Source organism: Tympanuchus pallidicinctus, unplaced genomic scaffold (assembly GCF_026119805.1).
Source record: "Tympanuchus pallidicinctus isolate F22 unplaced genomic scaffold, pur_lepc_1.0 scaffold7, whole genome shotgun sequence".
NCBI lineage: Eukaryota > Metazoa > Chordata > Aves > Galliformes > Phasianidae > Tympanuchus > Tympanuchus pallidicinctus.
In genome coordinates, this window is record NW_026294791.1 from 5,711,707 (window position 1) to 5,734,252 (window position 22,546).

The window sequence follows — 22,546 nt, forward strand, 5'->3', positions numbered from 1 at the left end:
ATGCGCAGGCTCGCGCGCAGGCTCGCGGCGGCCTTCGTGCGGAGGGGCCGAGCGGCGCGGCCCGTGGCGGAGCCGCCGCCGGCGGTTCGCGGCTCAGCCCGGCCGTCCAGCGCGGCCGTTCAGCCCAGCCCTTCAGGCTGGCCGTTGTGGCGCTGCGCGGCCGCAGCCATGCCCGGTAGGAATAAGGCGACGTCTAACTACGGCTGCCCGGAGCTGACGATGGGGCAGCAGATCGGGGCGAGCGGCCCCGACGCCCGAGACCGCTCGGAGGAGGAGGAGGAACGCGGCAACATCGGAGACCCCGCCATCGTCAAATCCCCCAGCGACCCCAAGCAGTACCGGTGAGGCCCGGGGGGCCGCCGAGTGGGCCGGGGGAACGGGCGGCGGGCGCTGAGGTGGGCGAGGGGCCGTGAGGGGCCGTGAGGGGCGAAGGAGCCGCAGCGTGGCTCTGTGGGCGCCCGTCCGGAGGCCGAGATCCGCGCGTTTCGGGGCAGTACCGACGGCGGCCCTTCCCGCTCGAGTTTCCGAGTCGGAACCCGCGTCCGGAGTTCAGCGAAAGCGCGGCGCTGCCGTTTCGTCGGGCGGCCCCCAGGCGGCACGCAGCCGCCCCGAGGCACGGCTCTCGCCGGGCGATGCGCGCTGCCTTCCGTGCGGCCGAGCGAAGTTCCCGGCTGGCTGCCGGACGCGCGCCGCTCCCATTGGCCGCGCGGCGGTTTTTGCTCCTCCCTTCTGGTCCCGCTTCCTTGCCGCTGCCGTTTGCGGGCCGGGTTCTCGGCTGGAGGGGCCGGGCCGTGGGAAGAGTCGCCGGCGGCGTGTTCTGAGGCTCTGGGACGGAGAGCGCGTTTACGCTGCCGCGGAATTGACGAAGGTCTGACAGAAAGCTGCGCTTAACGGGTGGGTTTCAGGAGGAAGCCGGGGGCTGCACGTATCTCGTTGGGTTGGTTGGCGTGTGTGGAGGTGAGCCTCGCAGATGCACGCTTAGGACAGAGAACTTCGGTGCTGCTGGAGGCGAAGCAAGCCTCTGTCGAATAAGTGCATTTCAAATCTGAAATACTTAAAGACGAGATCTGATGATGCACGCACGCTTTTTCTCCTCTGTTCATAAATTGGTGGTGATGTGTAATGCATCTCGTGGCTGTTTTAATTTATCTGGGGGCATCACTCAGACTATGATGTGCCACCAAACTGTTTTCTCAAATACACCGTTCATAACAGCAAAGCAGACTGCAGAACATGTTGTCAGAAGTTTGTTCAGAGAGAAATGATGGTAAGGCTTCTGTGCATGGACTTATTCTGTCAGTTAGGACTGGATGGTTGCAGAGGTGTTTTTTTTTTAATTTCTTCCCCCCAAATTTGTTTCATTTAAGGACACATGTATGTGCAGTTCATAGGTTTGTACTCTTCGTTCTGGGCCATTTGGAAAATAAAAACACTTCTAAGTGTTAATCATGCATTGATACATATTTTAGCATTTAGTTAACTGCTGAACAATTAACAACGAGGTTGGTGTGAGAACAATCCGTTCCAACTTACCCAGGATGTGTTCTGAAGAATTTCATTGTCTGTTTAATACATTGTTTGTGTCAGTGCCCATTCAGTCAGCCATTGGACTAAGCTGCTTCTCTTGCTATGTTGTATTTTTCCATCTGTATGTTGCACGCTAGTTGATACATTTGTATATTGATTGCACTTGTTCTTTTCCATTGGACTGAAACATGGAAAAAGAGCACCTGTGTTGGTGATGCTCTGCTGGGTAAAGCCTGATGCTGTGCTCCTGCATTGCAACCTAATGGCATTCAGCAGAAGAGGGGTTATGTTGTTACCTGCTGCTGGGTGCTGTTAGCGTCTATCACCCACAAGCCTGAAGAGAGTACTGTCAATTTGGTATCATCTGTTCCCTGGCTTTAATGGCGGTGTGGGGAAGGGATAAACACAGCTATTGGATACACCTGGCTGAGCAGCTTCACGGCATTCAGCCTTCTGGAGGGGTAGGTGGCTCTGTGCTGTTCTCTGCCTACGTGGCTGTGTTGCTCCCAGGGCATTCTCTGTGGGCACAGACAGCAGAAGCAGACAGCTGCACGAGGAGGTGCTGGAAGGCGTGCTGCAGCCCTGCCTCGTGCTGCCTGCAGCTCCTGCACTGCAGCTGAGTGCGCAGTGCTCCTGGCTCTGGGACTCTGCTGTGCGTTCAGAAGTGCTGCAGCTGCGTGATGTGACGCGCGTGCTACAAACGTGCTTCTCTATCCCAGATCGTTGGGACACGTGGCTGATTGACTTTGTGCCCAGACATCTCAGCACTGTCTGTACCTCCTGCAGTTAGTGATATGTTTCTGTGTGTTATACCTTGCTCTGTGGTTTAAATGAACAAAAATGCAGTTGTGCTTTCACCTGGTTGTATCGAACCTGTGGTGCTCAGTGGTGCTGCTGTGCGCAGATCAGGTGTTAGTGACTGGGAAACTGGGGCCAGAGCAGGTGCTTTCAGTTCTACATTTGAGGAGCAGTTGTACTTCATGGACTTAACACATCTATTAAAAAACCTGTGCACCCCATTTGATGGAAAGCATTTCTAAAATCAAATAAGATGGAGTCTGCATGGCCTACTTTGAGGCAAAAACAAATATCTTAGTTCACCCACGTCATCTGTGTGACGAGAGCCTGCCAAACATGATACTCTACTGATGTTTGGTTTCACCTATTCTGAGTCCATAAATCTTTCTCTAACCTAATCTTTCTCAGGTGCTAGTAGCTTGTCTATTGCAGAGAGAGGCATAAAAGCTTAAATCAAAGTCTAGAGCATTGTGGGGTGTACAGCTTCTGCCTGTAATTGCTTTCTCCTGTCTCTGTTAGCTGTTAAATATCAGAAGAGTCTTTTTACTTTTCCACTGCAGAGCTGCTCACCTTAGCTGCCTTCATTTTATCAGGAAATCTTCGTTGAAGAAGAGGATGGGAAATATACAGATACATGGACATTTGTGTGTTCAGATTTGGGAACTGAGTGTATCCATTGCAAATAATTATTCTTTCAGGTATATCAAACTGCAGAATGGCTTACGTGCACTTTTAATTTCGGATTTGAATTACTTGGATGACGCCCCATCTGCGCTATCTTCAGAAGAGGAGGAGGAGGAAGAGGAGGAGGAGGATGAATCTGAAGAGGAAAGTGATGAAGATGACTCTGGAGCGGAGATTGAAGATGGGAGAGAAGGTTTTGATGAGGACTGTGATGAGGAGGATGAGGAGGATGACGATGAAGAAGATAATGAGGATTTTAATGATCCTGATGACAGCGAATTAGAAGAGCTGGCTGAAAAGGAAGAGACAAGAAAGAGAGGCTGCACAGAAAAGCAGGTGTGTATTTAAAGCAGTAGAATGAAAAAAGTATTATTGAGAGCTTTCTTGTGCTCTGAAACCTTGTGATTGGGCATTCAAACTCATTCTTTCTGTTATGCCTGTTGATTTGTCTTATACAGCTGTCATTTTCCTGAAATATTTCTCAAAGCAGCTTTTACTGAAACTGTTGTATTTCCTCAGGCTGCAGCAGCCCTTTGCGTTGCTGTTGGCAGCTTCTCTGACCCCGAAGACCTGCCTGGATTAGCACACTTCCTGGAACACAGTATGTATTTGCTCCTATTTCGTCTTCTCCAAGTGCAAAATGAGTGCTAGCTAGTTCTGAATTCCTATGGTTTTGTGTGTTTCAGCTACCTGGCATTTATTTTTATTGGTTAAATAAATTTGTCCTGTAATGAAAATAGTGCCCTAGTGAGGAACTAATGTGGGAGGAGGATGAGGCTGCGCCTTAATGCATGCTCTTCTGTTAAACGTGGAGGGAATCATCACATATGGTTTTATAAACCTTTTTCTCTGTAGCAGCAGGTGGTAAACAGTACAGGTACAGAAGCCACAGAAAGTTCCTGACCAGACATCTTGAAATGCTAATTTTAATTTGTGGTAACTTTGCTGATTCCCGTTTCAGTGGTTTTTATGGGCAGCTTGAAGTACCCAGATGAGAATGGGTTCGACGCGTTCCTGAAGAAGCACGGGGGCAGTGACAACGCCTCCACCGACTGTGAGCGCACGGTGTTCCAGTTCGATGTGCAGAGGAAGTACTTCAAAGAAGCCCTTGATAGGTAACTGCAGAACTGGTGCTTGGGTGCTCCTGGATGTGTGTCTGCAGGTGTGTGTGTGTGTGTCCAGAGCAGCTGTGGGATCACTTAGGATCCGTGTGTGAGTCCTAATGCGTGTGGCTCTGATACTTTTGCCACCTCTAGGCTAGTAGCATTGGTGATGGGAGAAATCCTGTGCAAAGTGACAGCTGTTCTTGTTCTGAGGGTGGTGCTCACGGAGCCCTGGTGGGATGCATCCTCTGCAAGGCCTGTCCTGCTGGAGTTAGGGCTTTGCTGTTTCCCAGTGTGGTCTGTAAAGCTGGTAGCTGGAGTGTCCTGGTACAACGTGTGCCTCAAAACGATGCGTTTAACCCAGCCCTGGTTACTCAGTGAGGCGTGTATAATTTGTGAGGAATTACTTAACCTGCTCCCTTATGCTGCAGCCTCACCTTGTGAGGAGAAATTACTCATTCACAAGGGCATGTCTGCTGTCACTGTGGAATATCTCAGGAGGAGAGCAGACGCCACTGTGAACTTATTTTGATCAAAATGTATTCCTCCCATGAAGCCAAGAACTGGGGCTTGTGCATTTTACCAAGTACTGCTTGAATTTTTACTTTATTAGATCTAATTCAGCTTCTATTTGCAGATTAGTCCAGCTTTTAGGTATTTGAAATTGGAAAAAATGAAAAAATGTATTTGTAATCTGTTACAACAGCTCATGTAGTGGAGGGGAAACAGAAATGAGGGGTTGTACTGAACAACTGAGGATTCTTGTGTGTTCCTTCTGATGCATCTGGTGCTGGCTGCTGTTACAGCCAGGAGCCAGATTGAGTGGATCACTTGTCTGATCTGGTGTGGTCGTTCTTGGGATGTAAATGCAGATAATCCTATGCTCTCCTTCCCCCTTTGCTTTTTGACGCTCTCACAAGAATGGCTTTTATCTTTCCTTAGGACCAGTATAGAGACAACTGACTTGATAAACAAAAAATAGTAGATGTTGAGTTGAATTATTTGGGTTTTTTTTTGTTTTCTGTTGTTTTTGTTTGATTGTTTTGCTTTTTTTTTTTCCTTGCTGTAGTTTAAAAGACACTGAAAAGTACAATTTCTTCTCTTCCATAGGTGGGCACAGTTTTTTATTCACCCGCTGATGATCAGGGATGCAATAGACCGAGAGGTCGAGGCTGTGGACAGTGGTAAGAGTTCCTTTTTCCTGTGTGTTTATTGCATCGTCTTAAACACGACAACAAAAACCCACCTATTTTTAAAGATGATTTATCCCTTTCTGTTTGGGATTACCTTTACCTTTTAGTCAAGTTCATCTAATTGAACCGAGACACCGAACTCTTAGGTGTTTTTTTTTTAATTTCATAGATATCAGTGGCTGGTAGAGGAGCAACACTGAGCACGGTGCCATCACTGAGAGGGCTCACAGTCCGACTCTTAGTTTCAGAGCATTTCTCATAACTGGTAGGACAATTACATAGCACTGGGTAACCTTCAGTGAGCAACATGGCAGCAGCTCCAGCGTAGCCCCACTGTTCCTCCCGTCCTCTGGGGCTGGTGCAATAAGTTAGGGTGGTTGTTCATGTCTCCTCCTCATGCAGATTTACCTCACAGAGGGAAAAAGAACCTGGCACAGAAGCGAGTGGAATGTTCACTCCATTTTTTAATATGTAATGAATAGCTCCAGACTGCCTATAAACCTTCACTGTTTTAGGAGGAAAAAAATGTTACTGGCGATGTGCACTGACTGGTTCACATGTATTTTCCAAGCCTTTTTCTTCATCTGTCCTCTGGTAAGAAAAACCAGGCAGCTCAGTCTTTGAACTTAAAGGAGGGTTGATACAAACCAGGACCTGTCTTGTGATGTAAGGTGGAGTTCCTTTGACATCTTAAGCTACCTTACGCCTTCACTTGTGCTGCCTTCATCATTAGGTTCCACTCCTTCTCTTGTGCTGGCACTGCAGCAGTGAGCTTCCTGCCAGCTGCCCCTGTGTCACCATGAGGAGCTGGCTGCAGAATAATGCAGTCCAAAGAGTTAATTTACAGCCCTGCAGTGCATGTTTCTTATTACCAGAACATGCATTTGAGAGGATGAATTCTTAATTTTCTCATATTTGGATTGGAGTAAATTGATTACAGAAGTACATTTTTGGAAATGTCTTGCTCATTTTTCAGTTTCTCGTGTCAGTGTTGTGTCAGAAGCTGTCTCTGGCCTTTTTTGCAGGGCATCTATTCTGTAGAATGTCAGTGGTGTTGTGTTCCCCTTAAATTGAACAGATTGAGGACGTTCAGACAGGACAAACTGAAGCTTTCTATGCTTTCCCTGCTTACCTTTTTTTCACTTCTCAGCAGTGAAATACTTTTTTTTCCTCTTGGCTTATTTTGATCACTGCTAGCACATCCTGTTTTTTATTCTATTTTACTATTTCATCATCAATTAAAAAAAAAAGATGCTCTAGACTGCATCTGTGTTTTGAGTTTATTTTTTTTTTCCCATGGGAACATGACTCCAAATTCTTACACCTGTCTGCAAAATCTTTAACAGAGTATCAGTTAGCAAGACCCTCCGATGCAAACAGAAAGGAGATGCTGTTTGGGAGTCTTGCCAGGTCTGGACATCCTATGAAGAAGTTCTTTTGGGGTAAGTTTTGAATTAGTTACACAGCAATAATAATATTCAATCCTCTAGATGCTTAGAAGATGCACTAAGGTGAGCTGTCTTATCAGCAAAGCCCTTAAGAATAAAGGCAGCTGCACACTTCAGCTGTTTCATTACTGTTTTTTAGCAGTTACTGCTTTTTGCTGATGTTGGGAGCAGGTTGCCATCGGCAGATAATCACGTAACTTTCTGTTAAGGTAGAGGTGGTGCTTTCTGACTCACCTCTGTCTTGTTTAAGCTTGTTTTTGCTATTGAAATTGCATGGAAAAATGATGCATTCCTGGATTTGAGTCTAGTGAGGCTTCTCAAAGCAAATAATTCACTGTAAAGGTTGCAGAAGCAGACCTTCACTGTTACATGAGAGGAGCAGAAGGGAGGTTTGTCCTTTCTGTCCTGGGCAGCAAAATCCTTCTGAGAGCTCCTTCACTCTAATGATGCTGGAGGGTGTGTAAATTGCAGTGGTGGGTACAATGTGTAATGGAGATATCCAGCTTTGAAATGTAGGCAGTTTTTACAAAGTTCAATGGTGACATATACTGCATCATGTCTTCTCCCTTTTTTTTTTTTTTCCCTCCCCTGTTCTGTAAGTTCCATTGGTGAGGAGAAGCTGATGGCAGACACTGGGCTGTCCAGTACACAGTATGGATGATCTGATGATACAGGAGGACTTTGTCCTTTCTTTTCATAGAAATATCAACTGTCTTAATCTGGGAACAGGAAAAAGTGAATTTCAGTTAAAATTCCTGTAACTCCAAACTCCTGACAAGTGTTTTTAGTGTGCTCACCGTGACTAGGCTCAGTGACAGGGTAGAAGCTGTTATGTCAGCACATCTACTACATCTACCCAGTATTTACATAATTAACTGCCTTCTAATTTTTGCAGGTAATGCAGATACGCTCAAACATGAGCCTAAAAAGAACAATATTGATACCTACACAAGACTGAGGGACTTCTGGCAGCGCCATTACTCAGCTCACTACATGACTTTAGTTGTCCAATCTAAAGGTAACATCAGTTGCTCCCTATGGAAAGGATCATTGCTGCTCTTGGGGTTGTGTTCTTGGAAAGACAATGGCTTGGGGTAAAGGTGAACTAGTGGATTATCCTGTCCTGCAGGAGGTATTTATATGCAGATTTTAGCCTGGTTTCCAAATGAGAACGTAAGTATTTGTGCTGTGTTGCTGTCATTCTGACACTTCTTGAGCAATTTTTGACTGAAACGGATGAGTGGGTTCCATATTAACCCACAGGTAAAAACCTCAAAGTTAGATTTAGGAGAGAAGCTTGTAGGATTGTAGCATCAGACCACCTAAGTGACTTAATTGGCTGCTTTCCCTGCTGTGGACATTGAATCACCACAGAAACTTGGTGTCCCACTTGTCTTGTACTGTGTGGAGCTTTTTCCAGGGAGGTTTTAAAAAAACACACATTTCTATTGGAAGGATAGAGACCCTGAGGGGGTGGGGTTATTTTCTGATGAACTGAAAAATTATTTGCAAATGGAATTGAATTTCATTTCAGCAAAGAACTCCAGACTTAGGAGTCATTTTTGCTGAGACAAAAGGAAAGGAGTTGCTTGGAAGTTCAGCATGTATTGTAGAGCTGTGCTGAAAATACAGCTGTGTACAGTCAGGACAGATTTGTGCTTGGGGCTTTGCTGAATGCCTAAACCTGATTCCACTTTCTGTCTGTAAGATGGAGGGGATAATCTCAGAGATGCTTATTCTTCTTTTCTATAGAAGATATGTTAAGAGCATTGAAAAGCTCTGGAATAATCGCTCTGATTAGTGAGAAAATGAAACATGGTTCTTAACACATCTTCTATAGAAAAGGAGATGGGGAAAATGAATTTGTAGCAGTGCATTTAGGTGTGAAAGCTGCTGACTGTACAGGACGTGGGAGGATTGGATGAGCCTGCAAGCACTGCTGGTTTGGCAGGTCCCAAAGTCAGCAATGCTTTCCCAGTCACACCAGCTTGTAGCAAACTTCAAATCCTGATTGTCTCAGGCTGACTTTTGGGAGAGTGCACAAAGACAGAGGTGTGACCAAAGATGCATTGCAGTGGAATTGACTCAAACCCATTTAAAGCTTGCAATTCAGAACTTTGCAATTTTCAAGTGTGCTGACTTACAGCCTTTTTAAAATAACATGAGGTAGGATAAAGAATTTGCCTTAGTTCTTCAGGAAATTCTTCCTTTTTCTTCCTTAATAGAAACACTGGATACATTGGAAAAGTGGGTGACAGAAATCTTCTCTGAGATCCCAAACAAGTAAGACTTTTTGATATGTAGAGGCATTACAAATTAGAAAACTCTCCACGCTTAAAGTGACTGTTTTTTGTTGGTTTGTTTTCTCAAATCTCTTAATGGAAGGAGATAATGTTAGGGAAATTTAACATTTGTTTATCCAGGAAATGGACAGTTTTGGAAGTTAGAGACTGATGTTAGTTGTTTCAGGAAGGCTTTGTTAACACACAGCAGTCATTTAACCCGCATGCTGTGCAGTACCAACGTGCAGCTGTGTTTGCTTAGTTTGTGCTGGTGCCTCTATTTTAGCATGAATCATTTAAACCTAGTTTGTCGTTTTGTCTTTCCTTTATTTGCTTTCTGCCAAGAGTAATTCAAAGCAAAATAAATTCAGACAGTTTCTTGAATTTTAATGTCATCGTCAGGGTGGCAAGTGGTTAGAACTTATATCTATTTAGTAACTCTTGCAGCGTGCTACCCAAAAAGGTCATTCTGCAGGGGCTTGACTAACTTGGGAAGCATTTAATTTTCCCTTTCAGTTTCTGCTTTTGTGTGATGTTTATTTCTGTAGTGATTAGGAAATGCACTTGTGTCTAATGCCACACAGAGGCACGTTTGTCTTTCTGACCCCTGTCCTTCTCTTATTCCTTTTCCACACAAGACTCTGGCTGCCCTCTGTGAATCTGAGGCTGGGGAAAGTTTGCTGCTGTGTATTTGGCTTTCTGTTAGGAAAGCAGCTTTTTATTGTTACTGCCTTGGAGAGAAGAAGAGGGAGGAGTTGATGGGTTAATGTAAATCTTGGGCAATTACTCAGCTGTGTGGGGTGTGCGAGTGAATGGCAGGTTTCCTTCCCAGCTGGGTTGGGTGAGTCCTGAAGTGCACCCTTGTCTAAGGGCCATTTGCTGCTAGTCTGCTATTCTGCCTTCCTTGCTTCAGAGGTGTGTGTGACTCAGGTGGTTATCTCAGTGTAGCCTCCAGGCCTCCCTGGTGACACCATGCTGTCATTTTCCTTTCAAGTGGTTTGCCCAAGCCCAGCTTTGGCCATCTGACTCAGCCTTTTGACACGCCAGAATTTCACAAGCTTTACAGAGGTAAGGAAAGCAGGTTGGTTACAATGTTTTGAATACATATGCATGTTTCCACTGTTTTCTGAAAGGATAAATAACTGTTTGGTTCTGAATAACTTGTAACCATTCTTCCTGCGTTATTTAAAATGTCTATTCCTATTTCTGTATTTATAGTCAGTACATTTGTTTCTGCCTAGTTGTTCCCATCAGGAAAGTTCATTCACTGAGTATCACCTGGGCGCTTCCCCCACAAGAAGAGTATTACAGGTAAGGTGGAGCTGTATTTTTCTTCTGCTGTGGTTGTAAATAATTGTATTGCCTTTCCCAGGCTGCTAAAGAATCTCACTTGTTTGTGCTACAGATTACTGTGGGTCAGCTGGGAGAACACTTTAAAATGAATAAAACTGATGCAATTATGATTTTTTTTAATAAATTGAGTGGCGCCGATACTCAGCAGATGTAACATCATTCCTCATGGCTCGTATCAGCTTCTGCTCCTGTCCTGTGGACACAGAGTCATGTTGTGAATTCCCACGTCCTTAGCTTATTACCCCGATGCCACCTGAAAATGCAGAGCTTGTGATGAGGGCACAGTGTGGTTTCAGCTGTTTGTGCAGTAATTTGAGTTCTTTCTGTAAGAAGTATAACTCGTGGCATTTAGTGTTTGAATCTCCTTTCAGAGTGAAGCCACTTCATTATATTTCCTGGTTGGTGGGACATGAAGGCAAAGGCAGCGTTCTTTCTTTTCTTAGGAAAAAGTATGTATTTTTCAAGCATAGTAACTAAGTGCTTTGGTATGATTAAATAATATATATGTGTTTTGTATATATGTGTATACATATGTTAGTTCCAGCCTGCCTTTTAAAATGTATTTTCTAGTGATACCTTTTACGTTTATATTACTCACAAGTCTCAAATAAGTGGTTTCTGGTCTGTGTTCTGTGGACCAGTAGCACTGTGCCTGATTTTTAAGAGAACACAAAAGGTGATTTGGCTTTTTCACTGTCTTTCTTAAATGATGTATCCTGATATATCCTTAAATGATATATCCTCTTAAATGATATTTCCTTTTTATGTTGAAAAACTTGGTGTGAATGGCAACTGATTGAAAGCCACTGAAATTAAGCTGTGATGTGCAAATCATAACTAAGCTTAAATAAAGCTGGAAGGAGTAATTAATAAATGCCTTTAACCCTTGCATAGATTTTGGGCTCTTGCATTATATGGAGGAAATGGTGAGACAGGATTTGAACAGAACTCTACGTACTCCATCTTCAGCATTTCTGTAACTTTGACTGATGAAGGTTACAAGCACTTCTATGAGGTATGATTTACTGCAACTGGATTTTCCTACTGTTTTCTTACTGTATGGAAAAAGTAATCCATTCCTTTCTGCCTGCAGGTGGCCCATGTTGTGTTCCAGTATGTGAAGATGCTGCAGCAAAGAGGGCCAGATAAAAGGCAAGTGTTTGGCATTACATCTGCCATTGGCAAGATTCTCCCCTCCCATTAACCTCTTGTTTGTAATGTTTGCATGTTTTGGTGGATCCCTGGGGCAGAAAGTAGTCAGTAGGAAAGCTTGTCTGTGTGGGAAATGTGCCTGTATTGAAGTTTAAAAATCAGTTTATTAAAAGATCGTGCTTAGTGGTTTTAGTTGGATTTATTGTTTTTGATTGCTGATTTTGATAAAGCAAACTGGTACAGATGTAAGGTGCACTGATGCATTAATTGAATAAATGTGTTAAGGTGGATCTGGATCTGTGGAAGGCTGTGGAGCTGTAGTGCTGGTCTGTATTAAGTTGGTGTCTGTTGGGCATTCTTTCCTCTTTCATTTATAGAATATGGGAAGAAATCCAGAAGATTGAAGCGAATGAATTTCACTACCAGGAACAGGTATTCATCCACTGTTTTCTGTTGGCATATAGGTAAAGCATGGAAAGGATTTATTTTATTATTTTCTGGTTTTGAAGTTCTGTTCTACAAGAAGCAGACAATGCCCTTGAAGTGACGGGGCTTTATTTTATGAAGAGCTTTTTCCTTGACAAATCCAAGTTCTTTTCATTCTTTCAGTCCTAAGCTCTTTTTCTCTTTCAGTCACTAGGCTGTGTGAAGTTCTGTGCCAGTTAATCGAGTTCTGTGACCTGTCCAATGCTTTTCAGTCCTTATGGTCTAATTTCACTTTTTAAAAACAGTTGCTGATTTTGGGAACAGGAGAGCAGTGTGGGCTGAAAGGTTTGCCTTGATAGTGGCCTGGCAAGGGCAGATGTTAATGACCCTTTGTCTGCTGTTAGACCCTTACGCAGAAAAATGTGGGTTTGAGTCAAGTCTTACTTGGCCTATCAAAACAGTAATTAGCAAAAACATTAGGTCTTATTATTAAAGTTACAAAAAAAAAGAAAGAAGGGAACACAGTTTAGGTAATTTGAGAGTCTCACTTTACCAGCTTTCTTAGTACATTTATCTGAGTTCTCATCTTTGTTGTTTTGTCGGTTTGGCTCTGAAATGTTCTTTTGGGAAAACAATCATCTGTATGCGGCTTGGGAACATCACTGAAGCTCATTCATTTCTGTGAGGTACATAAATACAAGGAGTACAAAAAGGAACAGGCAGTATTGGAAATGGAGATTTTGTCTTTCCAGATGCTCCAAGTCTGGTCAGGCACTTTTACCACCTGCCAGTCTGCGTGGAGCTTCGGGAGGTTGGAAGCATCATCTGTAGCAAATCCTTCCATCTGCAGCTCTGCCTTCAGAAGAGCACGTGGAGGATACTGAGTGTCTTGAGCGGCCTCTGAATAACAGAGGAAGGTGATATTTGCAAGTGGTACAGACAGCAAGGACTGCTGCCAACAACCCCAAGTAATGCATAACGGAGCAGCAGATTTTTTTTTAATAGGATGAGTTAACTGATTGCCAAGTGCATTTTTAAGGTGTAGCATGGTGTTATTTATTACTGCAGTGCAATTCTTACGAATTTGTTAGCAGGATGTGATTATTACAAAAGTAGAGCTGTGAGTCTTCTAGCAAAAGCTTTCTGTAGAACAGCGGAGAAGAACTAAAACTCTGTAAGAGATGGCTATTTGGGACGTTGCACATGGCAGCAATGTCTGTTGTCCGATGTGCAGTGTTATGATTCAGTCTTTAACTATTGCAAGCAGTTGTCGTTCAGTTTGAAGCCTGACATTTCCATCAAAACGAATCTATTTAATTCTCAAAGGTTCTTGTTAGTGTTCTTTGTGTTTGTAGCTCGAGCTGTAATTGTGTTTTCCCGTTTCTCAGATGTGCAGTGTGTTAAGAAATTCTCGGTTCTGTTTCTGATTCATTTTTAAAACACAGCTATGCCAAACTTCTCTCAGGGGGAGCTGTGGTCCTTATCTGGACCCAGGATCTTTGCAGCATGACGTTGGCTGGTTTAAACATGTAAATAAATAAAAACCCAAAAAGAAGCAGTGAGAAGTGTCCACCAGGCAGTTGTACACAGTCACCATACTTTCATGTTTATTAAGAAATCTCTTCCTTCTTATATTATACAGCATGCCAGGGAACTTGGGAAGGGGCAGAGTCAGAGAGGTGTGTGCATCTGCAGTTCCTGAGCTTGACAGGGAGCGTGTTGTACTAGGACTGGAACCTAGTAGGTGTAATGACTGCAGGCACGTGGTCAGGGCTGTTCCTCTCATGGAGACGTCATCTGCGATATTTTGGGAGTCTCAGAGGAGTCCTCGGTATCAGAAATGGTTGTGAAACACGTTTAGTTTAATAACCAGAACTAAATGCCATCCCAAACTCAGCACGTAACTCGCACTCACCGTCTCTCTCCAAGATCTGCTCGGAGCAGGAAATAGATATTTTAACTTTTGATCTTGCAAAAAATAGCTTTACTTGTTTGTTTTCAGACAGATCCCGTTGACTATGTGGAAAGCCTTTGTGAGAACATGCAGCTGTTTCCAAAGGAGGATTTTCTGACAGGAGACCAACTCCTGTTTGAATACAAGCCAGAGGTGAATGTTCCTTGCATTCTGATTACGTGTCTCGATGTGAGGAAAATACAGGCATACTGTACAATGCAGGCATACACAGACATATAATTAGGCATATCACAGGCAGAGGTTTTGTATTTATTGAGTCACTTTAAACACTTAGCAAACAAGTTTCCTTGTGTGTGTAAGGTTGTGATGTCTTGTTCTCCTCACATTGAGATGAAGGAGTCTCAGCTGGGCCAGGCAGAGCCACAGCTGCATGTGAACTGAAGGATTGCCTTGACGTTACAGATCATTGCGGATGCCCTTAGCCAGCTCTGTCCACAGAGGGCCAACCTGGTTCTGCTGTCTGCTGCCAACGAGGGCCAGTGTCACCAAAAGGAGAGGTGGTTTGGAACGCAGTACAGCGTGGAAGGTAAACAGTAAACATGAAGAGTGCCTGGACTGTGCTCAGAGCAGCACAAAACACACCGCATGGAAGCAGGGGAGTGAATCCTCCATGGGAAACTGACTTTGTCATTAGTCAAGTGCTCCATCCTGCTCTGCAATGGGACTTTGGTATCTTTTGACTCCTGCTCCCTGGGTTTGTAAGTGTGAGGTGGCAGTGATCTCAGGGAGCGCTCTGCTTAGCTGCAGGTCAGGTCCTGAACTGAGAAATGAGCACAAATAATGAGGGACAGGGCATGTTGGTAACTGGATTAATAATTTGGGCAGGCTTGATTTACTTTGGAATAGGACTGCTGCAGTCCTGTTCCACAGGAGTTGTTAGGAACAGACTTAGGAAAAGTCCCAATAAACCAGACAGCACAAAGGAGCATGGCATGCTGCAGATGTTCGTGGAGATGGCAGGAGCTAAGAGATGAGATGACTGATCTGGGAAATAGGGAAGGCATTAGCTTCCTGCTGAACTGAATGTATTTCGTATTTATTAATAGATATTGACAAGAACTGGAGTGATTTATGGGCCAGTGACTTTGAATTAAATCAGGATTTACACCTTCCAGAAGAGAACAAATACATAGGTAAGGCACTGAGCATGGGTGAAATCTCCAGTATTTTATTTATTTGGGAGGTGAAAGTGGTTAATGTAGAAAGTCTTTATTTCCATCTGAACATCAGCTTTTTTTGCAAATCAAAACACATGGAAATTCTGTTCCCCTGAATTTTGTTTAATAACCTTTTATGTGTAAGTGTGAAAACTGATTTAATAGAACTTCAGGATTGTATAGCCCTGATAGATCTCCCAGACAGTGAACTTCAGCACAAATATGTAGACACCTATGGGGAGGAATTTTATTTGCTTTATCTGCTGTTTTTTGAAAGTAAATAGCATCTGGATTTGTTGCCAAAACCGAATAAAATAGCAACCCATAATTTACAGCCTTTATGGAGCATAATGTTACCTCTTCTGTGCTGCTTGTAAGCCAGTATTCTGTTGGGAAACTGAAAAATGAATGTTCTTTGGGGCTAGGGAAGCAACCACGTATCTCCATCACGTGTAATCTAGCAATCTGGGAGGAGGAAATGTTTTTTGCTGATAATTTTGAAGACTCTAATGCACTTTGTCTGTCTGTGAAAGCTGTTAACTTCTGGTTTTGGTTGGTTTTGATTTTTGTTAGCCACCGACTTTGCTTTGAAGGTTGCTGACTGCCCAGAGACAGAATATCCTGTCAAAGCATTGAGCACACAGCAAGGCTGCCTCTGGTACAGGAAGGACGATAAATTCAAAATCCCCAAAGGTAAATGCCTTAAGTCTTCCTAAGATGACAAAGCCCTTGTTTTTGCCAGCTGGAATTTATTTGAAAGGCAGTAACTCATGCAGATCTTCACCATTTAAGCTCCAGTGTTTACTGCCAGCTCTTCTGTGATCCTTTTGACACATTCACTGGCTGCAGTACGAGAGGAGCGGGTGAACTACCCTGCAACTAAGAAACCCAGCAGATCCCACAGGCTAAAAAGTGGAATCACCAGAACATTCTGAAAACATTGGCTTCAGAGAGCCTGGCTATGGACAGAATTTGGCATATGGAACAGATGACAGTGGCAGGTTGTGAGAACAAAGAACATCACAGCTAGAGAAAGCTGTAGTCTCTTCAACAGGCAGAGAAAGATAAGAGTCTGCATTTGGGACACGTGTGGAAAATGTACTGCTCTTTTCAAGCAGAACAACAGGTTTTAGTGTCTGCTAAGCATACATTGTGTGGAATTTCCTAGAGTTGTTTGTTTGTATTGATAATGATCAGACCACGTGTCGAAGCATCCTATGAAGTACGGCTTTGTGTTTTCTAACAGTTGATATTTGTAAGGAAAGATTTGGGATTGAAAAAGAGAAGCATTTGATGATGACTTAATACAAGCAAAAATACTTCCTTATAGCTCAGTGACGTTTCTCATTAGATTTGAATTGTGACCATGGAATGTGATGGAAAAAAGCTTTGCCTTTGGGAAGCTGTCACTCGCTATGTCTCACTGAAGTCTCTCTTCCCCACCAGGTTACGTTCGTTTCCATCTGATCTCTCCGTTGATACAGCGGTCTGCAGAGAAGTAAGGGCTGTGTGAGTTGTGCACGCTGTGTGGGGTAACCATAGTGCCACACACAGGGAAGTGCAGAGAGACTCGTTCTGAGCTGGAATAGAATCAGACTTCCTTTCTTATTCATCCATTTGCTGCAGTTTATCTGTCCTTTGGCAAGGGTGGCTTTGCAGCAGGCCGTCACTGTAGCGGCTGGGTGTGTGTGGGTTTCATGGTGTGTTATTCTGCAGTGCAACCTGTACAAAATGTGCCAGCAGCAGTGTGTGTGCCAGAAGGAAGTGTTAGGGGAGGAGTTGGTCCTGCACACAGCACGGCCATGGCCCGATCCAGGGCCTTGGGGGCCTCCAGGAGCAGGTGAAGAGCACGACGGCAGTGGAACCGTGTGTTGCACAGACTGGAGATGATAGCTCTGCACACAGTGCTCCCTTGCTAATCCTAGGCTGGCACCGCTGTCTGCAGCAAATTTCATAGCGGTCTTCTGGCCTGTTGAGACCTGCACAAGGAGCGCTTTAGAAACGCCATGGGGATTTATGTTTTGCATTTTGAATTGGAATCCAGGCAGCAACAAAAATCTGGAAGTCTGAGCCAGGGCAGCAATGTCCACGTTGCAGTCTGATTTGCTGTAGCTCATCAATTTCCATACTGGTAAGCAGTGTTGTTGCAGTGCGCATTCCTGTGCCGAAGTAATCCTGTCACATGTGAAGCTGGAATCATTCCTTGCAAAGAACAGTTGAATGTCAAAGTAATTCTTAAGTCGTGCGTTTGGGTGAAGGGAGATCTGCACTGTGTATTTCCCGATTTGTTAAAATGGGCTGGAGTCTCATTTTGCCCAAGTTTTCATGTCTGCTGGAGAATTTCTTGTGTGTACATCCAAGCTGATTACCTGCAGTGTTCAAGTGTTCATCTTTTGCTCTTTTCTCTGTGCAGCATAGTGTTGTTCGATACGTTTGTAAACATCCTTTCTCTCAACCTTGGTGAACCAGCTTACGCAGCAGACGTCGCCCAGCTGGAATACAAGCTGGTGGCTGGAGAGCACGGCTTAATCATTCGAGTGAAAGGATTCAATCATAAACTACCTGTAAGTACTAATTAATTTGCTAAGGAATTGTTTAGTGAAGAATATCAAGCAGAACTGAGGAATGTGCCTTAGTGTCTTTTATGTTGATCAAATGATTTGTTTCTTTTAAGCATTCTATTTGGAATAATTCCAAACCGGTTGTCTTCTTCTGGAAAATGGAAAATTCTGTTTTCTTTACAGCTTCTGTTTCAGCTCATCATTGATTACTTGACTGACTTCAGCTTTACTCCAGCAGTTTTTGAAATGATAACAGAGCAGCTGAAGAAAACATATTTCAATATCCTTATCAAGCCTGAGACTCTGGCCAAGTAAGTTCTGGGGGAGAGTAAAGGAGGCAGCACTGCAGTTGTTGAGGTTGAGCAAGGAGCCCAGAAAACAGTGCTCTGTGCTGGTGGAGGTTTGTTCCAGGGCAGCTCGTGGCTCTGACTGCTCAGTATATCAAACTCGAGGCTCAGACTGGGCCTGCAGGTAGCTGCTGTTCTGAAGCAGCCAGCAGCAGGGGCTGAGGCAGGGCAGGGTGAGCCCACAGCGGTGCTCTGGGTACTATCTGCCCATCTGCTGTGTGCTCCTGAGTCAGAAGTGGGATCACTTACATTAGGCAGCTCCTGGGACTTGTGGTTTTGTTTCCCTTCTGTTTATTGCAGGGACGTGCGTCTCCTGATTTTAGAACATAGCAGATGGTCCATGATAGACAAGTACCAGACACTGATGAAGGGCCTTTCCATTGAGGCTCTGTCATCCTTTGTCAAAGCTTTCAAGTCACAGCTGTTTGTAGAGGGTCTTGTACAAGGAAACTTCACGAGCAGGGTAAGTACAGCTTCTGCAGCTGATGCACGTTGGCATGTGTTCTTAGAATGGGCTTAAACACTGCTGCAAACACGGCTTGCTAGTGCAGGGCAGCTTATTCCCCAGCAGCTCAGGAGTGCTCACATGGATAAAGCCTCCTGGTGCAGGGGTATCCAGAGCGGTTTTGGATAAAGTGAAGCAGTGCGGATGAAGGGGTCTCAGCTGTTCTTTGCTCGTGGGTTCACCTTCCTCATGTCATACACTTCGGTGTGTGGCTCTGAATTGCAGTTAGCAATTCCCTTCTGAATAAAAACCATATTTTCTCTCTTAGGAAGCAAAGGATTTCCTGAATTATGTTATTCAGTGAGTATCTGACTCCTACACCATGCATGTGGTAACTATGATCAAGTTAAGCTTCTTTTCTGGAAGAAGGGGCTGGGGTGGGAGCAATGCAGACGTTCCCTTCTCCCTCCTGGCACTTCCTGCAGGTGCCCATTCCTCTCAGCAGCATGGGCAGGACTTTGTTCTGGTTTGGAGAAGGTTATTTTGGGAAAATAATGGCAGTCTGTGCACGTGAAGATGTGGTGTTGTGTTGGCTGTTGTGGCTGTGAGCGGGTGTTTGACACTTCACTGCTTGCGCTCTCTTCAGAAAGCTCCAGTTTGCTCCGCTGGCGCACCCCTGCCCTGTGCAGTTCCGGGTGGTGGATCTGCCCAACACACACCTGCTCTGCAAGGTGAAAACGCTCAACAGAGGCGACGCCAACTCTGAAGTGACCGTGTATTACCAGGTAGCGTGCCAGCTCAGTGTGTTCTGCCCTGTTCCTTCTGGTAGCTCCTGGTGCAGCTTTTGTGCTTGTGTCACAGTTTCTGAACACAGATGTTACAGAGTGCTCCAAAGTCACCTTGATCTGTGTAACTCCATGAAATCACCCTAAATTCTTCACTTTCTTTCTTTCTAGTCAGGAACCAGAAGCCTCAGGGAATATACCCTTATGGAGCTGCTTGTGGTAAGTTACACTTTGTGTCTTGTAGCCCATGAAGTGTTATCTGCAGATTGTGCCATGGGGCTAAATGGACAGGGGGACAGTGAATATCTAACCAAGGGCACAGTGTGGATCTGTTGCTCGTTCCGAGTAAAATTGTTTTTGGGAAAGAATATCCAAATGGCTGCACTGAAAGTCAGAGTAGAAGAGTTTTCTTTAGTAACACAGAAGACTGAGAGCCTTCTTTATCCCCTGGGTGCAACTGGAAGGGCAGCAGTTTTTTTTTTTCCTGTGTTGTGATCCTACTCCTGCACTGAGCCTCAGTGGTGGCTGTGGAGCAGCACCACTTCTGTTGTGACACATTTGTGCTTTGTTTCAGATGCACATGGAAGAGCCCTGCTTTGACTTCCTGCGAACCAAGCAAACCCTCGGGTGAGTTCACTGTGGGCGTAGCTCCCGCACAGCTGCTTTGGGGTTCCTGGTGTTCTGTCTTGGGCAACTTTCCTGCACAGTGGCTCGTTCCTGATTTAGTGTAATAGAAACAGCACTGGAACGTGTTAAAATCGCAAGCACCTGCTGACATGAATTGCAGCTGAGTTGCTCTACAGTCTCTTAAGAACAGCATCTGCTACCAGTGTGTTAACATGGAATTACTCTCCATGAAGCTGCTCCTTCCCTTCCTCCATCAGTTTACCATTCCCCAGGGCTGCTTTCACAGCATCTCTGTCTGCCCCTTGAAACTGACACAAGCCTTTCACAGCTACAGGTTTCTTACTGTGTTTGTTAATTCCCATGAATGCTCTGTCAACCTTTAAAGATGTCCAAAAAATGAGAAAATACTGAAAAAAAGATTTGAGGATTTGAGACTTTTTATGATGAAGCACCAACAGTGTTACAACCTGTAGCATGTCTTGTAAATGGAGATGTAATCATTCTTGTGAAATGACTTGTGTTTCTCCTTTGCATTTTTTAAGCTACCACGTGTACCCTACCTGCAGGAATACTTCAGGGATCCTTGGCTTCTCTGTCACAGTAGCAACGCAGGCAACCAAGTACAAGTAGGTGTGGAAAGTCAGCTGATGCAGGCTGAGGAAGAAAGCTGTCAGAGCAGGATGTGTTTGAGGCGGTATCAAAACGGGGCTGCTCACCCAGACGGGCAGCAGACCTTGTGTGTATTGCGGTAGTGAATACATAGAAAGCCACGAGGTTGTTCAGGAATTACTTGCCACTGGTACAGCCATGCTGGTTTTCTCGTATCATCTCCCTGTCTTTCATGTGCCTTAGCATAGCCTCCAGTAGGATCTGTTATGTGGTCTTTTGTGGTACAGAGGTGAGGCTGGCAGGTCTCTAATGCCCTCAAAGAAAGCGAAGGAAAATTGTTTAAAAAAGAAATTATAGAAGATAGGTGAGAAATGGCTATTCTTTTATTGTAAATGCTGTGAACTGCTGGGACAGTTACTGGTTTAGGTTCTAACAGGCAATAATGTGCAGCAAGGAAGTTCTCCAAATCAGTGTTGTCCCACATTGCTATGGAATCACATGTGAGCTTGGTCATGGGGTACAGCAAATGATCAAACTAATTTTGCATCCACATTCCCCATTGTATTTTATGGTGTATTTATACAACATCCAGCTGAAGAATTATTCCTGACAGAGCGTGCTGCTGCTGGCTGCACTGCAGCCCGGTCCCTGCATCGCAGCGGCTGTGCCTCCTGGCTCAGTGAGGTCCCTGCATTTGAGCACTGTTCTGATTCTCCAGTATAAGGGAAAATAGAAAAGTTGGTTTTCATGGGCATGTGAGCTTCTGGGAATGGGGGAAAGCCGTGTGTGTTCCATAGCCTGTCTTTGTTTTTTCCTGCCTGAGCTGATATGATTATTTAACTCTTGTTTAGTTCGGAATTGGTTGACAAGAAAATAGAAGAATTCCTTTCTTGCTTTGAAGAGAAAATCAAGCATTTAACTGAAGAAGCTTTTAGCACCCAGGTAAAGATCAAACTTAAAAAGCTTTTTCTTGAACTTCTAAATGACACTTGAACCGGAGGGTTTGCTAACCCCAACCCGTGGGTTTCTGAGGTTTTCTAAGCAAAGGACTCGTAGGTCTTGCTCTGTCCTTCCAGCAGTTGCTCTGAAAGGAAATACTGGGAAGTATGAAAACAAGGAACTGCCTCGTTAGCGTAATCTGTGTTTTCTTTTAACTTCAGTAAAGGTGAGGGTTGATGATATTTAGCCCTCTAAACCTTTTTCTTTCCCTACCTCCCACACATAGGTTACAGCTTTGATAAAACTTAAAGAATGTGAGGATTCCCATCTTGGAGAGGAAGTAGACAGGAACTGGAATGAAGTTGTGACACAGCAGTATGTCTTTGACCGGCTCGCGCGAGAGGTGGGTACGCATCCCTGCACACAGCCCAGTTCAAGCTGCAGCACACAGATGGTGGGATTTGTGCTGCCAGTACCACAGGGATTGTAAACGTGGTGCTTTTAAAAGGTCTGAGGGGATGGCTCCTGCAGGGAAACCATTTTTCCTTTTAAAATCACAATTATTCTGTTTACAATCTCATTCCTTTGGGTTTCAGATAGAAGCTCTGAAGTCTATTACAAAATCAGATCTGGTCTCCTGGTACCAAACTCACAGGAGCAGCATGAAGAAAGTGCTCAGCGTGCACGTGAGTAGTTCCAGGCAGCTCGGTGGGGCCACTGGTGAAATGCCACACTTGGTAACCTCCCAGATCTCAGTAAGGCTGTGTGGTAGGAGAAGCAATGGCCTCATTTGGTGATTCTCCACACCTCTGGTTATATTACTACATTTTCAGGCAGATGAACACTGACAGATATCCGTATTATAGAAACTTAGACCCGAGTTTTCTCTATATGGCAACTTTTTTTCCCAGGTGGTTGGATTTGGAAAACACGAAGGGGATGCAGAGGTTACAGCTGCCTCAGAAGCACAGAATTCTTCATCTGGTGAAATACCTCATCTTAATTTCTTGCCCCCCTCCTCCTTGATGGCTGATGTCACTTCCATCAAAGACATAAAAGCTTACACATCAACTCTGAATGTTTACCCTTACCATAAAATCTTAAAATAAAAATAATATCTTGCCCTGCAGTACTT

At 44.5% G+C, this 22,546-nt stretch overlaps 1 protein-coding gene across 1 annotated transcript; it reads left to right on the forward strand.

The window, feature by feature from the left end:
* NRDC (nardilysin convertase) lies at window positions 1–22,540 on the forward strand. Its single transcript, XM_052665940.1, has 31 exons — window positions 1–341; window positions 3,024–3,345; window positions 3,529–3,610; window positions 3,971–4,124; window positions 5,223–5,296; window positions 6,652–6,747; window positions 7,649–7,771; window positions 8,979–9,036; window positions 10,030–10,103; window positions 10,277–10,346; window positions 10,760–10,837; window positions 11,283–11,403; window positions 11,482–11,540; window positions 11,918–11,972; window positions 13,969–14,073; window positions 14,344–14,467; window positions 14,988–15,074; window positions 15,672–15,791; window positions 16,545–16,596; window positions 17,512–17,662; window positions 17,843–17,970; window positions 18,307–18,469; window positions 18,780–18,811; window positions 19,098–19,236; window positions 19,408–19,455; window positions 19,811–19,863; window positions 20,406–20,489; window positions 21,324–21,414; window positions 21,698–21,814; window positions 22,008–22,097; window positions 22,323–22,540. The coding sequence occupies exons 1-31, from the start codon at window positions 1–3 to the stop codon at window positions 22,518–22,520; spliced, it is 3,489 nt and encodes a 1,162-aa protein (XP_052521900.1). The 3' UTR covers window positions 22,521–22,540.
* The last annotated feature ends 6 nt before the right edge of the window (window positions 22,541–22,546 follow it).

Coding starts and splice junctions, on each gene's coding strand:
- NRDC (XM_052665940.1), top strand. CDS start 1: ATGCGCAGGCTCGCGCGCAGGCTCGCGGCGGCCTTCGTGCGGAGGGGC. Junction 10,104..10,276: donor ATTTCACAAGCTTTACAGAG/GTAAGGAAAGCA, acceptor GTTTCTGCCTAG/TTGTTCCCATCAGGAAAGTT. Junction 10,838..11,282: donor CTTTCTTTTCTTAGGAAAAA/GTATGTATTTTT, acceptor ACCCTTGCATAG/ATTTTGGGCTCTTGCATTAT.